Raw genomic sequence first — 18,943 nt, 5'->3', positions numbered from 1 at the left:
CGGTGTATATCTCTGGACGTTTTTTATATCTTTTTATTTTGTTCAAAATGGTCTTCCAACTCTCATAAAACTACACATATGTAACCTCTGCTTTACATTTTCAATGTTTTACATCCTCATAGTAACTTTGTTTTATTTTTTTTCAATAAATTTCATGTTACAAATATTCCATAAAGGTAAAAAATCTTGAAACCTCCTTTTAAATAAATCATATATTCTATTTTACCTAATGCTCACTCACTATATTGTCAATTCAAAACTCCTGCTAAACTGCTATCCAATTAGGAGTCTATTCTGATCCCACAAAAAATTCTATACAAATGTACTTTTTATTCAATGGGGCTCACTTACTAAGGTCTCCACGGACGCACTTTCGCCGGGTTTCCCGAATTTTTCCGTTTTGGTGCACGTGATTGGATTTTGGCACATCGGCGCCGGCTTTCATGCGACAGAAATAGGGGTGCGTAGCCGTCTGACAACCCGACGGATTCGGAAAAACAGCGGAATTTAAAAAACTAAAAGTGCCGCAAGATCAAGCACTTACATGCAGCGGGAAGAAGAAGGTGAACTCCGGCGGACCTCGGCGCAGCAGCGTCACCTACTGGATATCGGGCACACGACCTTAGTGAATCCCGGCACACCCGAATCCTCGTCAGCCGCTGGATCGAGACTGGACCGGGTAAGTAAATGAGCCCCAATGTGTTTTGGCAGATTATTTAGCCAATCACTGCAGCGGCGATGGTCTACGGAAAAATCTACATAAAAATCACATTTGACCCAATCCCTTTATACCAGATTTTATATAGATTTTTCCATAGACCACCAGCGCTGCCATGATTGGCTACATAATCTGTGGTCTGTCTGATGGAGAGCAGCGGAGCACGGGAGCTAAAAACCACAAATGACAGATGGGTTCTGGCCTGGCTTCTTCCTGGATTCTACCAATAATCTGATACAGGAGAGTGGGTGGAGCGGGGGCCCAACAAGGAACAAGTTATGATTATGAATTTTGATAGCTGTGGCCCAACTCATCCAGCCCACAGACTTGCTGCAAAACGGTAGTCCATGTACTGGAACAGGGGGACCTGCTGTCACACTTCAAAATCACAGTAACTGCCCCATGCACAGTGCCGAGTTATCAACGCATGGGTCAGATGCTGTGATTTATGACAGAGAAAGCTGCAAAGCCCTCTTCGTTGCCTCTTAGCTTTAAAGTAACATTGCCCTGGAGTGGACCTCCAAGGTCAGATGGACCAGGAATGCCCTCCCCTCACTATGGTTGTAATCATGCTATTTATATGTAACTGCACATAGGTCATAAAAAGTTCATATTTTACTTACCTTATATACTCGAGTATAAGCCTAGTTTTTCAGCACAAAAATGTGCTGAAAACCCCAAACTCGGCTTATACTCGAGTCAAAAAATAAATAAATCAAAACTAGCCTATCTGGCGGCACCCGTAGATCTCGTGTGCGATCCATCCGGTATTGTTGTGCTGCACGACGGGGAAGGGGGGGGGGCTATATACACTGGGGCAGGGGCTGGCAGGCTATATACACTGGGGCAGGGGCTGGCAAGCTATATACACTGGGGCAGGGGCAGGTTGGCTATATACACTGGGGCAGGGGCTGGCTGGCTACATACTGGAGAGGCTGTGACCAATGCATTTCCCACCCTCGGCTTATACTCGAGTCAATAGGTTTTCCCAGTTTTTGTGGTAAAATTAGGGGTCTCGGCTTATACTCAGGTCGGCTTATACTCGAGTATATACGGTATTTTCCTGTATAAAAGGAATCGACCATTTAATAAAAAAAACCTGGTGATACTCACCTCCATTGCTCTTCATCTTACATTGACATTGTCCGTCGCTAGTCTTGAATCGCTGGGATCACCTATATAATAAGTTTATAATTAGCAGCACAGAACGAAGGAACAAGACGTCCAGCGCTCTGGGCTGCTAATTATGCACTCCCCAGCGCCATGGTGGCAGGGCAGACGTAGGCTTCTTTTCTAGGTGATCCCAACGTGTCAAGAGTAGCTACAGACAATGCTGGGACCAAGTTGAAGAGGAGCAGAGGTATTTCTAGGTTTTTTTTGTATTTTTCCCCCGTTAATATGGGCTCCTCAGATGCTCATAAATCTTTTAAATAAGTATTGGCTAATTATGGGATACTAATGTTTATGTGCGTGTATATGATACACATAATACTATAATATATAATACATAATACTATAATATAATGTATATTATAGTAAATAATTCATTATGTTATTTTTACTTCCTTATTCATATCAGAACCAAATCTTTTCTTCTGTTCTTCTTATGCAAGTAATCTTAATAATTTATATAAGGAATAATAATGAAAACATCCATACTGACACCCATTTATAAGAAGTCAATTCTTTTCACAGGTCTGACTGTTATGATAAATTTAAGGAAGTTGAATGCATCCTGAGCAGCAGGAAGGAGCCAGGCATGGGAACCTAAAAAAAAACTAATATAAACAGTAGTCTTAATGTGACTAACCCCACCCTGTCCTAGAACCTTCTCCTAGATAAAATGTAAAGACTGCCAAATGCAGCAAATCTCCAATTCAGGAGGAGCACAGATTACTGACTGGGGACAGAGAGGGAACTTTACCTGAGAACCAACCATGGACCCCAACTATGCAATGGCAAAGTTTGGAATAGAGTCCAAGAATATGCTGAAATCTAAGCATCGAGGTTGTTGGTATTATACCAAATATTTCTTCTTTTTCCTATCTATTATACAGTTCCTCATTATCCTTGGTCTGGTTCTGTTCATGTTGTATGGAAATGCACATGTTACCACAGAAGAACGACTTAAACGTTTACAGGATCGCTTCAAAAACCTGACAGATGATCACAACTCGCTGAAAGACAGTTTCATTCAGATGAAGAGTAAGCTTACCAGTGTGGAAAAGGCAAATCTAAACTGCTCAGTGCTATTAGGTACAGCATTAAGACAGCTACAAAACAGAACAGTTCCAAGAGTTGCAATACCCTTAGTAAGTACCCAAATTCTATTCCGATTCAAGCTGTGTTGTGTTTGACTGATGTAAGATGACATGCTGGTAACAAATGTACATAAATGTCACATTCGTTCATTTTCATACAATTTCAAAAGTGTCTAGAAAACATATGGGTTCCAGAGGATATAAAATTTTTAATATTTAGTACTGTATATAAGGATTGTGTAGATTTTTACAAATGACCATGCATTAATCTTATGCATTGGTATCACCCTTTAATTGTAATAAATTGTCGTATGGCCTGATTAACATATTAAAAAAAAGAATCCATGATAAAATATAAGTATAAGATGGTCGTAGAAACATTGACCATGAGTTAATTCACAAGCATTTCATATTAAATTTTTTATATTAATTAAACAAAGCTGGGGATGGAAACTAAATACACTGGGCTGTTAGTCTGGCTTCAGTGATTTTTCACTGATACCTTACTGGGCTTTTTCACAATTCTGTTTCTTTCACTTATCAGTGATCATATTAGAACCTGTTCTTTCTGTGTTCAATGACAACATTGGATCAGTGGAAAAAAACTTAAATGTGAAAAAGCCCATTGAGAAATCACTGAAGCCAGAAAGAGAAACCAGTCTGTATGTGTAAAAATGGGTTCAGTGAAATAACACTGATGTGAAAAATATGCCAATGTGAACCCCCCCCCCCCTTACTGAAAGTAGTTTATCTTCCATTTAATGGCCACCGTTGGGTTTCCAGATTCAGGCTTCTGCATGCAGTTTTTGCTGCTAAACTAGGGGTAGATTAAAAAAATCTTCCTTTCCTTTTTTTAACGATACCTAGTTTTGGCTTTAAAACCTGAACATGGAAACACAGCCTTAAAATAAAAAATGCTGCAGGTTTAGTTACCCTTTGACTTTAAGACATGAATAAAGCAGGTGACAATAGTAACCATTGTTATACACTTCAATAGAGAAAGAAGCTTCTCTGTGTATCTGAAACTCTTCTGAGGTCGGTTTACTTCTAATAGATAAGGAGGCTAATGATGAACTCATTTCATGAGAGATTAGACTATCCAGAGAGATCTGTAAAGACTTTAGCAATTAGACACATTGGGGCAGATTTACTTACCCGGTCCGTTCGCAATCCAGCGGCGCATTCTATGAGGTGGATTCGGGTCCGGCCGGGATTCACTAAGGTAGTTCCTCCGCCGTCCACCAGGTGGCACTGCTGCGCTGAAGTGCCCCGGAGGCGCGCCCTGAAATTCACCGGCAAATACCTAGTGAAGGTAAGTGTAATTTTCGCAACACATTTTTTGTTTTAAATGCGGCGGTTTTTCCGAATCCGTTGGGTTTTCGTTCGGCCACGCCCCCCCGATTTCCGTCGCGTGCATGCCAGTGCCGATGCGCCAAAATCCGATCGCGTGTGCCAAAATCCTGGGGCAATACAGGGAAAATCGGCGCAAATCGGAAATATTCGGGTAACACGTCGGGAAAACGCGAATCGGGCCCTTAGTAAATGACCCCCATTACCCGGGTCCCTCATCTCTCAGCTGTCAGTGGATACAGGACAGAAAGCTCATTTACGGATACTTAATAAGGAAGAAAGGCAAGGGAAAAAGAAGGACACAGGAACATATTTCTTTTAATGGAACCTTTCAGCAAAAACAACCTAATAAACCACTACTAGCATATTGTCAAGCAGCTTTCAGATCACTTTTCTGTCAATTCATAAATCTGGCTTTTGCCATTTTGTCACTCAATGGTATTGTCTATCAGATCAGATATTAGTACCCATTTTCATTACCAACCATAGCCGTACATTTCATTTCCTGGGTTTCTCACTACACAACAGAAATTGCTAGCAGAGGTTGCTCAAAAATGTAGGTTCACCACTCTAGCCAGTGATTGGCTGTGCGGCCTCTACCAGTATTTCCTGTGATGTTGCAATCCAACCAGTGAGTCTAGAGCATTGGTGACCGCTAATGGAGTGGCGGTGGAATAGGAAGTGATATATAATAATTTACTATTTTCAAGGCCCCCTGTAAATTCCAATTGTCTGTTACTGGAAAACTCATTTAATTCTTTTCTATAATAAATATAATATGTTTCCAAATTTTAATAGCCATATGTTTATCTTTAATGGAAAATAAGTAAGATTAAATAATGTTTGTCCTTAAATATTTACTGCATCTCTTCTTTTTAGCCACCATATAATGATGTCTGTAGAGTCTACCAAGGTGCTCTAGAAAAGATTAACACAACCTACATAAGTAAGTAATTACTTCAAATTATATAGATATAAGATTCTATTACATTATTATAGATTATATATGTGAATGATTACATCCTTCAGGGAGCAGACACATACAGACTGGTTTTCTCTTCCTGGCGTCAGTGATTTTCCACTGATCCTTTACTGAATCTGTTTTTTTATTTGCTTTTTCACAGTTTAGTGTTTTTCCACTGATCCAATGTTGTCCGTGAAAACATAAATGGACAGGTTCTACATTTTATTTTTCCCACTGATCAGCGAAAAAAAGTCCATAGAAAATAATGGTTCAGTAAGGCATCAGTGACCAATCACTGAAGAGAAAACAAATCTGTATGTGTCCATAAGCCGAAATGACTTCAGTGAAAATCCACGGCAATGTGAATCTGCACTTACTGTTATACTGTTAATCAGCTGTAATATATATAATATATATGTATATATATATATTTCTATGGACCGATCTCCGTTTGTAATTTAAAATTTTGGGTGTCGGTAGCTATTTATCCAGGTTGCAGGGATCCTTAATTCCGTTATAAAAATAAGAAAAAAAAGTGGCGTTGGATTATCACTATGCTGGGTGAGATTCTTTTTTCCCATTTATCGAATGTTGCTGCTGCTTTTTGTCATTTTTGAAATAAATGTATTTATTTATTCATTTATTTATGATTATAAATTTTTTTATGATTATTAAAATAAATCTACTATCAAAATTAAGTATGATAAACCAAAGACACTCAGGGACCGTCCATGGGGGTGTTACCAGAGCCCCTCCGTGCTGCACATTCACAGGCTAATATATTGTGGTGGAGGAGCTCCTAAGGTATCAACAGGGTAGACAGTCTCATATGTGCCGCAGTGTGCTGCAGCAGGTATGGGCTCTGTTAAAACCCTCAGGAGCCCTTCTGGCTATTTAGCTTAATTTTGAAGGTTGATTTTAAAAAGATGGATTCCATGGATAACAAATATAAGAAGATTACCATAGTTACTGTACCTGGATATATGACCAAGTGCCCCTGGTTTATTATGGTGGATTTTGATTGTAGATTTCCTTTGAAGGGAACCTGTCAGGACAATTTGGGTCCAATTTGGATTTCATTATGGACCAGTGGTTTACGGTTCCAAATCTTGAAAAATCCCAAAAACTGATTTTTAGGAATTGAGTAAAAAAATTATAAAACTTATATACTCACCTCCTCCATCGTTCTCTCAGTGCCTGTGTTTTCAGGCAAATGAAGCTGGAGTATCACAACCCCAGCTTCGCTGCCCAAGCGCTTTATGTATGACCAGGAGCTAGTAGCTGCTACGGAGCCTGCATTGTAAAGGGGCCCATGACAGATGGCTGAATTATAATTTTCTGCTCCCAGGCCGTCCCTCTGTCCCTACTGACCGGGGTGTAATCATGGGCTCCTGCTACAACTGTAGTTATACCCCTGTCAGCGGGGCACTGCTTCATGAAAAGCACAATAAAAGCAATGACATGATTGAACCATATTGTACCACTGCTCCTCTCCTCTAGGCCACTGCCTCTGACATGTTGTGTATGGCAGTAAGTAGTGGCATTGATGGGAAAGGCACCTATATGGGTTTCTACGTCGGTCACTAAGTTCTGCACGGCCCCCCCCATGCAGAGAAGAGCAGCGCCCCAGCTGTCTTATGACAGCCGGGACTCCGTTCCTATCTGGCTGTTAACCCGTTCAATCCCGCGGTCAATGTTAACCCGACACCCCACGGTGTACATAGGACTTCTTCACCTGCCCCCACCTCGATCACTAGCACAGGGATGGCGAAAATCGTTACTGAACCCATATGGTGAATAGCATAACAAAAATAATTTAAAAAATTAGGATTATACGGTGTATAAAACAAAAAATAAAATTAAAAAATTCAGAATAGATTTTTTTTTTTTTGCATTCCCACCAAAAAAGTTAATAAAATGTAATCAATGGGGTATAGCCACTCCAAAATAATGTTACTATACTCTTTAGTTTTCAAATGGGGGTGACTGTTTAGAAGTGCTACACAGAGCCTGAAATTTGTTATAGCAAAATTTGCCCTCCAAAAGCGTGATGGCGCTCCTTCCCTACTGAGCTCTGTTATGGGCTCATAAAGTGGTTTACATCTACATGAGGGTTTTACCAGACTTGAGAGAAAGTGCACAAAACAATCTGAGATGTGTTTTCTCATTTTATCCTGCATGAGCATATAAATTTTAGGGCCAAATAAATATTTTGTCAAAATGTTCAAATTACATATAGAGCCTCCATTTAATTTTAGTTCATATTCTAAGCTTAACCCCTTAAACCACCATGACATTGGGGAATGTCATGGTGAGCTTCTGTTTGGGCCACCATGATCTTCCCCAACATCATGTGGATCGCACAGGCCTAGAAGCAGAGCCTATATGATCCATCCAGGAGGCCGGCTATATGTGACATCAGAGCTTCTCAAGCAGCCGAGATCACAATAGTCAGGATCCTGACTATTTTTCCTAATTTTTGTCAGAAGCTTAAAGGGATAATAATCTTACCAAAGGGAATAGTTTGAAGGGTGCAGTTTTAAAAATTGGGCAGTTTGTGAGGAGTTTCTAATAAATAGAACTTTGAAAACCCTTATGAAGATGAATTGTCCTCTAAAAATATTGAATTTGAAATTTGCATGAAAATTTGGAAAATCATTGTCCGAACTGTAAGCCTCCTAACATCCTAATAAAATAAATTAACATATAACACATTATGTCAGCATAAAGCATACATATGGTAATGTTAGTCAGCAACCAATTCAGGTGGTTAGACTAATTGTAAAATGTGTATAACATTTAAAAATCAGAAAAATAGGAACATTTTAAAAACGTTCACCAAATTTCCATATTTTTTTTTACAAATAAGTGCAATATATTTCAACTAAAATATAGCATTAATGTGAAGTATAACATGTCATGAAAAAAACTGTCTGAAAATAAACTTAAGTAAGTTATAACTGCATATCGTGACATAGGCAGATTTGAAAAATTGGGCTGTGTTCTAAAGGTGTAAATGAGCTTAGTCCTTAAGGGGTTAAAAAGCTGGGCTGTGGTGCAAAAATGTGGTACTGTGTGGAATGATTCTAACAAATAGAACTTTTAAAACCCCTATAAATATGAATCATAAATTTTCGTTAAAAAATCTGGAAAATTGTTGATCGATTTTTACACCTCCTAACATGCTAATAAAAAACCATAAAAAATTACATAAGCATAAAGCAGACATATGGTTAATGTATCTGGGCGTTAGACTAACAGTATGATGAGCATTGTGAATCGTGAATTTTTGAAAATGTTCACGAAATTTTTCATAAATAAATGCAAAACATTTCAAACAAAATATAACAACATGTCATGAAAATCTAACAATGAAAATCAAATCAAAATTGAAAAATCAGAGTGGGTCCTTAAGGGGTTAATCTAATGGAGTGACTGGGAAGTTTGGGGTTTTTTTTTTTTTACAGCCCCTCAGCTTGATATATTGTTTTTTATAAAGGCTGGACAACCCCTAAACTAATAATTAATTGTATTATTTATTCAGTTTAGGACAGTGATGGCAAACCTTTTAGATGCCGAGTGCCCAAGTTCCCTTCTCTGTCATAGTTTTCATTGATACCAGCACCCTGAGGACACCAATAAAGCAGAAAATAGTCCCAGGTAGAGCTGTCACTTTAAAATACCTCTGTGCACAGCAAGTCCTGGGCTGTCTGGGACTGCAGGAAGATACCTGGAGCCATCTCTGGTGATGGCCTGAGTGCCCACAGAAAGGGCTCTGAGTGCCACCTCTGGCACTAGTGCCATAGGTTAGCCATCACTGGTCTAGGAGGTGTGATACTTCAATTTTGTGCTGTACAGAGTGGGAACTGTCTCTGTATATATTTAAAGGAAATCTACCACCATGGATCTACCAATTAAGGTAGATTGGATGGTACATGCCTCTATTGTACATGAGGATAGCCTTTTTAAGGGCTAATCCTCAGGTCCCTGGTATCTTTTTCTAACTTTTATTTCCCTAATATGCTAATTTTCTAAAGAGGCTACTGGGGTGTGGAGTAGCCGGAGCTGGGCTACACTGCGCGGCTACTCCATTCGCCAGTAGCCTCTTTGATCGTTCTACCGGCATATCTTTGGCACGCAGCTGCGAGGAGCTACATGCCCCCGTTTGTGAAGCCGGAGTTCTGAGCATGCGCAGTAGCTCTGGCTTAGAGCAGTGACCGTGCAGCCATGGGCATGCGTTCTGCGCATGCACAGAATGCCGGATTCGCAGATGAGGGTGCACAGCTCCTCGTAGCTGCGCAACAAAAATATGGCGGTAGGTGGATCAAAGAGGCTTCTGGGGCGTGGAGTAAACGCGCAGTGTAGCCTCAGCTCTGGCTACTCCACGCCCCAGTAGCCTCTTTAGAAAATTAACATATTAGGGCAATAAAAGTTAGAAGAAGATAGAGGGGAAGTGAGGATACCTACATACAATAAAGGCACCTACCATCCAATCTACCTTAATAGGTAGATCCGTGGTGGTAGGTTTCCTTTAAAAAGTCTGATAGGTACTTTGACCTGAAAGACTCTCTGTGAATGTATCAATATCAGATCCATATTTTTAACCTTGAAAACTTTGTAATATAAAGTGCATCACATTTATGACTCTATGTTATTATTTAATCACCACAAAGCTATACTGCAGGATACAATACAACTTTATTGATCCCCTAGGGGGAAATTGTTTGGTACATAGTGTTCCAGCAATTGTCCACTTAGGTCCCAAGTACAGATTGTGATAGGTGGCACTTTTTATGTCCTTACCATCAACCCAGGCATTAGAATATACTGTAGCAACAACCTAGTGCCAGACTAGGGCCACCAAGGCTGTGAATACCAACAGGGCATAGTTAACTATAACAACTATAACAATAGTTATTTATGTTTTATAGTAATGTCTATCGTGTGCTGTTATCTAATTGTCTTTTTTGTGAACAGTTGAAACACTTCAGTTAAAGCACAAGATATTAACTCTTCAGGGAGAGTTCAACAGGATAACAGAGAAATGTTACCAGACAAATGCTACACTTAACAGCAAACTCATCGAGATCACTTTAGAGAAGGAGAAGCTTAAAAACATGAAGGAAGATTTGGAAACTCAAGCTAAAATTTCCCTATCTGGTTGTACTAGCATCAACCAGAGGTTTGAGATGGAGTTGGAACGTATGAGAAGTCGATTTGAAAACCATTTCAGCGGCCAAGATAACTTGCGCTATTCTAATTGCTGGTCCATTAGCACTGACACTAAAAACAATATTGACCAGACTATAGTGAGGATGAAGCAAGATGTGAACAATGTCATGTTTGAGAACAGCCGACTGCAAACAGAAAATGCAAGAATGACTGATAATTTTCAGAAATGCAGTCAGGAAAAGACCAATGTTATTGCAGACAAGAATAATCTCTCCAAAGATAAAGGCGCACTGGAAAAGCAGTTGTCGGAAAATAAGGAGGAATTGAATAAGTATGCTACAAAATATATGAAAAAGGAAGAAGAATTGGAAAACTGCCGTAAGATGCAGGTGAGTATAGCCTTATAAAAATGATGCTGATCTGTATGTGCCAAATGTATTACCTTTCACATACTATAAATATCTAGAGTTTTGCCACAAACAGTTGGAGAACAGAATTAAATTTCATTCTAATGAAATAAGTGATCATTTGTACGTGGTTGCCTACGTATCCTAAGTTGTGCTTGTTGGTGGGGGGACACCTGAATGTTGACATTTATTAATACTTTAAACTAATATCTGCTTGTAGACAGCTTTCTGCTTGCCAGTCTTAATAACCTCAAGACCAGCGCACAATACTCTGACCTCTAAGTAATTAAGATGCAGCATTTCCCCAGAAGTGAGTCTATACCAGGTCCAGCTATTAATTCCGCCAGTATTATGGCAGAGTTTATTGTAAATTTGGTGGGATAGCGCTTCCCACACCATTTTTTCTGAGCTTGACAGAACCCACTATGCAAAAACTACATATTTACTGAAGAAATAGTTCAATCTGTAGATTTGCTTTAATAAAGATGGTTGATCATATAGAAACCCTTTATATACTATTGACTCACTAGCTTCTTTTACTACCCAGAAACACTTTACATGGCATTTGTTACTGTAACTCCTTAAGGCATCACTTTTGTGGCCTTTTACATGTATTATCTGTATGGAGCAAGCATTATCACATGTACAATATTTACCTGCTTTTCAATGTTTATCCTTCACAATATGTCAAAATCTACAACATATTTGGAATATTCATATTTTAAGATTTCTGTACATTGTAAACCTGTAACAAATGTCTTTAAATATTTCATAGTTTAGATGTTAGTGTACAATAATAATATGTACTCTTTTATGTTTCTTCTTCAGACTATGGGACGAATGTCTGGTGGTTATTTTCCACGGACTTAAAAATTAGGTAAGAAAAGAAGAATATTTTTTGTGAATATCCTTTATTTTTTTAATAGTGTAATGCATACATGTATTGTTAAGTGATGTTTTTACAGTAACAAAACACATTATCTGGTATGAGATTATCACACAGTTGAAGTCATATATACAACTGGTCTAAATAACTGGCAAAAACAAATATGACAGCTCATGTATGTATCATATATTCAGATGATAAATGCATATTATATGTTAGACTGCAATGAGTACAAGGTTCTAGGCACCAGTATTACAATCTTAGTGCTGTCCGTATGAATATGATGCTTGTATACATGCAGAGGTAAGTAGCAGAAGGATGTGTTGTGGGACACAAGATCTAGGTCTGGGCTATTGATGTAACTGGAGCTAGTATAATAAATATCCTCATATCATACTTATGGTTTCCTGATTGTTTTTTATGCAGATTTTTAAAAGAGGTGAAGAAAGGTGTGATGATAAACTGAAGATGCTTGCAACCTCTGCTAGAAGCATTTCCAATTGCAGAAGATTGTTAATCTTGCTATATTTATCAGTAACTAAGTAGTAACATTGATCATTTAAAAAAAAAACAAAGATATCTTTCGAATATTATTTTAGTCTTACTTACACTACAATATGTATTAAGTTGATATATTTATATATACCAGCTATACTTTACTCATTCATCATTGACAATGACTGTAATCTGTATAGTGTTTGTAAATAATATTAACATAATCAGATAAGAGTCTTGTGTTAGATTAAGAGCCCAGTACATTGTATGTTGGCTTATTCTATTGTTACAAGATGTCATATAGATTAAGAGAAATAATATATTGGGATATCTCTAGATTTTATTAAAGAGCAGGTTGGTTTTGAAATTGAAACCTTTGTGCAAGTGTGACACAGGCTATTTTTTTAAAGAAATTGAGCCTTTGTTAAAAATGCCTTTACACAACTTACTTACAACATTAATCAGTGGGTTTTTTTTTTTTTAGCATTTATTAAGAACTAATAGTCCCAGCTGACATACTGTAAGTCATGTATTTAATGGGGTATTCCCACAAAGACAAAATTCTTAAATCAGGATAGCAAAATAACACATTCTCTAATTCACTGTTATTAATAAAAATACAGCATTTCACAGATATAATTCCCACCTGTCTCTATCTATCTTTTGACTATAAATGGATTTTTCTTATGCATAAATTATCTTGTCTTTTGACTGTAGTGCTCTTCCCTCCTCCCCCAGAGCCAACTGTGTGTCTTATTGATTAGGCGAGGGAGCAAAGCTGGCTGTGTTTTCTATCCATCTCATGGATCTCATCATTTCTGATCTGTCTCATCTCTCTTTTTATATGTACTAGTACAATGTTCAGAAGCTAAATAAAAGTGCTGATAAACCCTGCACTATGACAATTTAAGCACATTGTCAGCATACAGCATCTCATAGCACAGAGGAATCATAATGTGTCTGCAGAGAGTTCCCTCCCACACCCTGCAATTTTACACTGACCTTTCTAGGCAGTGCTAGGAACAAAAACAGCAACAAAACTGAGTAAAATTGTAAAGTAAATTAAAATGATCTTTATTTTGTAAGCATCACTAGGAATTAAAATTTTAGAACTTTCTTTCATGGGAAACCCCTTTAAGAAGTAAATAGAAAGTACAGAATAATGTGTAATGTTTATTATATTCGCTGTCTTTATGTTGCAATGTGAACTAAGATTTATTGAGATACTTGATATTTCTATGTGAACAACTTTTATATAATTTCTAAAAGTTTTAAGAAAGTGTTTCAAATCTTTTCTGGTCTAATAAAGGTGGTAAGCCGTGATGGGTGCGTTCTTCCACATGGATGTTATCTTTCCGTCGATAGGAATACTATGGCACAGTTGATATATTTTGATGAAAAGACTGAAAGCATCCGCATATTTTGAAGAAACCTGTTTCCCCTTATGATGCCAAGAACTTTCCTGGATATTTCTTAGAAACTTAGTGATTAATTTGCTGATTATTACAGGAAACCCCTGCCACTGGCCTTCATGCGTTGCTGCTGTTGTTTTCTTAACAGGGCACATAAACATACATTGTTCTTTTTGTAAATATTTCTTTGCTTCTGCGGATATGGAGAATAAATGTGCAAGTGTTCAAGTTGTTGCTGTCATGAATTAATGTCATGGGAAAGCCACAAATTAAGACACCCAAAAAGGGTGGAAACAAGGTCACACAAGGAAAAAAAAAGTTATGTACTACACTGTGATAGCTGGTGGCATTATGCTCCATAACACAAATTGTAAAGTCAGATTCACACACATATTTTGTATCATATGTTTACATTTTATATGCATAGATAAACACACTTTAGAATATCGACTGATCAATATTTTTTAATAATTTCTTATAACTTTATTGCAGCCCAGCTCTATTTTTTCTGATACACATTACCCGGGTAAAATTATCTGATCAGCTTATCTGGTCAGCTTATAGCATAATGTTATATTACAGACTTGTAATAGTGGGGGATTTATCAAGGCTTGAACATATCAAGGCATATGTTCTACAGTCATTGCTGTTCTCCAATTATGATCATCACTTTTTCTGCATAATAAAAGTTTAAATGTTGCTATACCTACATTGGAGCTACGGGCAGTGTCTCTTATGCCGAACCAATAGCAGCACACCACTTATTTACTGCAATCACAGCAGTACTGGCACCCCTTCTGTAATACCCCTATGTATGTCTGTCTAGCTTGTATTTGTTATTGTCACTATTGTACTTCGTACTGTAATTGTTTCACCTTATGTAATGTCATGTAGCAGGGGCGTTGCTAGGGTCATAAAAGATCCGGGGCACGGGCCCTAAGTCGCACGTTTCAAATTCTCTGCAGCATCCACTCATACAGAATACCCCCACATGCTTTTGCTGCATAAAATAACAAATTTTATCATATGCAGCTATAGAAAGATCTCCCCATTTCTTATATCCAGTCATTGTTGCCCCAAAACTTAAAAGTGTAGGGTATTCTCTAGTATTTATAACATATGCACAGGATATGTCATTAATACATGATAGGTTGGGTTCCACCTCTGGGACCCATATCCCCAGCCAGACAGAATGCAGAAATTCGAACCCACTATAAGGCACCTCCTCCAGGAGACACAATGTAATGACTTTACCTTCCCCTGCAGAGCTCTCAGCCCCATTGTGCAGCGTTGTAAGGTTTGTAGTGGAGCAAGGAGCTGACAGCACTGTGCACCGTCACATTACTCATCTCTGGATCTCTGAATTTTCCATGCCGTGTACTGGGAAGCGGGAGAAACATTCCAAATGCAGTGAACTTCAACAAAAAAATTCTTTTGCACCATTTTTTTGTGGGCTCTGTTATACGGATTTTACCTAACGATGCCTCCCCTTTTTGCTTTGGGTTGGTGAAATTATGGGGATTCCAAATTATACATGTTTTGTTAGGTTTTAATAAACTTTAGAAAACCTTTTGTACAAAAAAGATTTCTTCAACTTGACATATTCTGACACTAATAACATTTCCATTCTGTGGCATACAGAACTGCATCAGGTGTCATTTTTTGCAGGAGGTGACGACATATACATTGATACCATTTGTGGGACTGTACAACTTTTTCATCACTTTTTATTTGCAAAATTGCAAATAAATGGTGTTTTGGGACGTTGCAATACCTGACATGTTTGTGACTTTTACTGTGTCTTATATCTGTTCTTGGGAAAGGGAGCCGATTAGAACTTATTTGTTTTTTACTATTTTTTAGACTACTTTAACCCTAGTTGGTCTTGCCGATATCATCATATACTGCCATACTACAGCATAGCAGTATATGGCATTTTTGAACATGATTTGTTACAATGTTCACTGGTACATTGTAACAGATCTGCATGGATGACAAATTCTCAGATCTAATAAAGACCTGAGGCGGTCATGGAGACAGATCATTGATACCTGATGATGTTACAGGGAGCGGTGATCCCAGCCAAGATTGCGGCGCATGTCACAGCTTAACCGGTGCCATGTAAAGGGTTAAACCCCACGGTAGGGGCCAGCATTGATTGATTGATGGGTGTTTGCTGCAATATACACCTGCATGTTCATGGCATGACACACGCTGCACACAGCAGGAATATGTACTGGAGCCCACTGAAAGTAATGGGGCTGGGACTTTACATGGTGATTGAAAAAAGAATGAAGCTCACAGTAACCTTACACATTGTGTGCACAAGACCTTATACACCCTATATACAAGTTCACTCATAAATATACAGAAACATCTGAATACTAAACTGTGTATATAGATGAACACACACACATACATACATTATATACATGGACTACATTGTGGGAATCCTCCTATAAGCCACTTACTATGTTATATGAAGAGGAATGTTTATGTGGTAGCTCCTCTGCTGTGTGGTGCAGCAGGCAGGGCTGAGGTAATGGCTGCAGCCTCCTCCCTCACCCTCCGACACTGGAGCCTGCACAGTCATAGACAGGTGTGAGGAGCTGCAGCTTGTGTGAGGAGCTGCTGGGGGAAGGGCTGCAGCAGAGAGGAGAGCTGACAGCCTGTGGAAGGGGTATAAGAAGCTGGAGGAGAAGGTTCTTGTGCTGTGGGGATGACGAGAACTATTTCCCCTCACTGCCCCTACTATTGCCCTGAAGCAGGAGTCTCCGGCAGAGCTGGGGGCGGGGCCTCTGTGATGAGTGCTTCTCTCTGCTCCGGCTCTCATGTTCCTGCTCACAGACATCCGGGGCACAAGACAAAATATCCGGGGCCTGTGCCCCGAATCTTTCCACCTAGTGACGCCCCTGTCATTTAGTCTTGTTAACCTATATTGTCCTCTACCTGTTTGTTAACAACTAAAGAACTAGCAACATCTAAGAACATGCCTGTTGTAGTGTATGTATCTATGTAACGTTAAGCCTGTCTCTGTGTGTAACCACTGCTGCAACACTATGTACAAAACATTTTCCACCCAGGGATCAATAAAGTACTATCGTATAAGATAAATGAGCTGGTTATGTTGTAAAGATGCAATATTGTAGAAATCACAGACTTGAAACAACAAACTTCTCTTGCAATGCCTGAATGGCCTTCGTGTGGACAACCTGCTGCTGGAGAGTTTGTCACTTTTGAATGGCAGTCAGAGTAAACTGGAAAGTTAGTCTGCCAGTTAAATTGGGTGTCAGATATTTAAAGAAATTAGCACTAGGTGCCAGAATAACACCAATAATTTGCAGTTATCCAAGGCGGTGATCACACGTTGCAGTTACAACTGCATCACAATGAGTTTTGAGGTGGTTTTAGGTGCAGTTTTGCTAATTTAACAGGTGAAACACATGAACTGAACGAGTGAATTTGATTTTGAAGGGGAAATCTGTTCCACAAATGTCTTTCACCTTTTAAATCAACAAAACTGGACCTAATATCACCTCCAAGCTGATTGTGATGCAGTTATAACTGCAACATGTGACTGCACCCTGAAAGAGTTCTCTAATTTTTTTTTTAACTGTTTTGAGTTCTCTAATATTGATTAGTGTTCTTTTACACGTATCTCATTGACATTTCTATTCTGTGCTTTCTAATATATACAATTTATGAAATAAGCTTAAAATACTGCTGTTTTACAATATAGGATATATTCACATAGGATTGGATCTATCAGGAGGCTTTGACCTCTGACCTGGAGTAGAATTGCACCATAGCCTGCGCCTGAACAGACAGGGGTTATATGTAGTGCATCTTCTCCTCATAATGTGGCTCCCTTCATGCTGTTGTCCCCCATCGCCCCTCCCTCATATATTGTGGCACCCCCATCTCCTCCTCATAGTGTGGCCCCTCTCAAATTCTGCCCCACTCAGCTCCTCATATTGTGGCCCCCCTATACCCACTCCATATTGTAGCTCTATCTCCTCCCGCCTCATATCGTGGCCCCTCACTGCCCATATTGTGGACCTGCAGTGGTAAAGTGATAATCAAATGGAGTTTTTTAAACTACCAATCATAAATTTTTCTTATGCCTCTACTTGTATTTAATGTTGTTTTAGCCATATTAATCAATGGAAATGCAACCACAACAATTTGCAATGTGCTCACCCTGCCGACTAGTGTTTGGCCTGCTTGCTGCCAATGTAGATTCAAATACAACATTGTTCCAACTTTGACCGTACTTTCTAGGACCATTTTTCTAGGTTTCTAATCTGTTTGTACAAACCTCGATGCAAAACTCCATTCAGTTATGAAATGTTATATTTTGTCAAAATAATATGTATCTGATTTGCTCACTTCTATTTTCCTCTTGATACCTCTGTTTCTATACAAGGTGTACTCAACAAGGACTGCCGCAGTGCCCAGATCATTCCCCCATCATTCTCAGTAGCCCGTCCATCACTATATTTTATGCAGTATATGTTCTTGCTTTAAATACTCCATAATAAAGACTTTGACAATTATACAACTTTACCAAGAAATCACAGTGTTCTTTAAAGAGTGATAGAAACATGGGGGCAGATTTATTTACCCGGTCCGTTCGCGATCCAGCGGCGCGTTCTCTGCGCTGGATTCGGGTCCGGCCGGGATTCACTAAGGTAGCTCCTCCGCCGTCCACCAGGTGGCGCTGCTGCGCTGAAGTTCCCCGGAGGCGCGCTGGAATGCCCTGAAATTCATCGGCCTATACCTGGTGAAGGTAAGTGTAATTTTCGCCACACATTTTTTGTCTTAAATGCGGCGGTTTTTCCGAATACGTCAGGTTTTCATTCGGCCACGCCCCCCCGATTTCCGTCGCGTGCATGCCAGCGCCGATGCACCACAATCCGATCGCGTGCGCCAAATTCCCGGGGCAATTCAGGTACAATCGGCGCAAATCGGAAATATTCGGGTAACACGTCGGGAAAACGCGAATCGGGCCCTTAGTAAATGACCCCCATTGTGTGCAGCACTATGAAACATTTCCATATTGGAGATTTTGCAGATCTCACTGTTTATGTAAAATATTATCTTTTGACTATAAATAAGTGAAAAAACAATTAATGTTTACGTAGGAAGGCAATAGTTGGTGCACCAAGATATGCCTATTAAAAAATGGACAGGTTCTGGAATTCATTGGAGAACAGAACATTTTCACAAATGAAAATGGAAACAATTGCTGTTGCTTTCTATTAAAAAAAAAGGAAGG

At 39.1% G+C, this 18,943-nt stretch overlaps 1 protein-coding gene across 1 annotated transcript; it reads left to right on the top strand.

Moving 5' to 3' along the window:
- Nucleotides 1-2,549: 2,549 nt before the first annotated feature.
- Nucleotides 2,550-13,308, top strand: PLVAP (plasmalemma vesicle associated protein). The gene is made up of 5 exons (XM_072155704.1): nucleotides 2,550-3,030; nucleotides 5,209-5,275; nucleotides 10,271-10,854; nucleotides 11,701-11,749; nucleotides 12,185-13,308. Exons 1-4 carry the CDS (start codon nucleotides 2,656-2,658, stop codon nucleotides 11,740-11,742), a joined length of 1,068 nt encoding a protein of 355 aa, XP_072011805.1. The 5' UTR covers nucleotides 2,550-2,655; the 3' UTR covers nucleotides 11,743-11,749; nucleotides 12,185-13,308.
- Nucleotides 13,309-18,943: the final 5,635 nt, after the last annotated feature.

The sequence above is a fragment of the Engystomops pustulosus genome, chromosome 1, assembly GCF_040894005.1.
Source record: "Engystomops pustulosus chromosome 1, aEngPut4.maternal, whole genome shotgun sequence".
Taxonomy (NCBI): domain Eukaryota; kingdom Metazoa; phylum Chordata; class Amphibia; order Anura; family Leptodactylidae; genus Engystomops; species Engystomops pustulosus.
The sequence above is the reverse complement of the archived record's forward strand: the minus strand, read 5'-3'. Positions and strand labels throughout refer to the sequence as shown.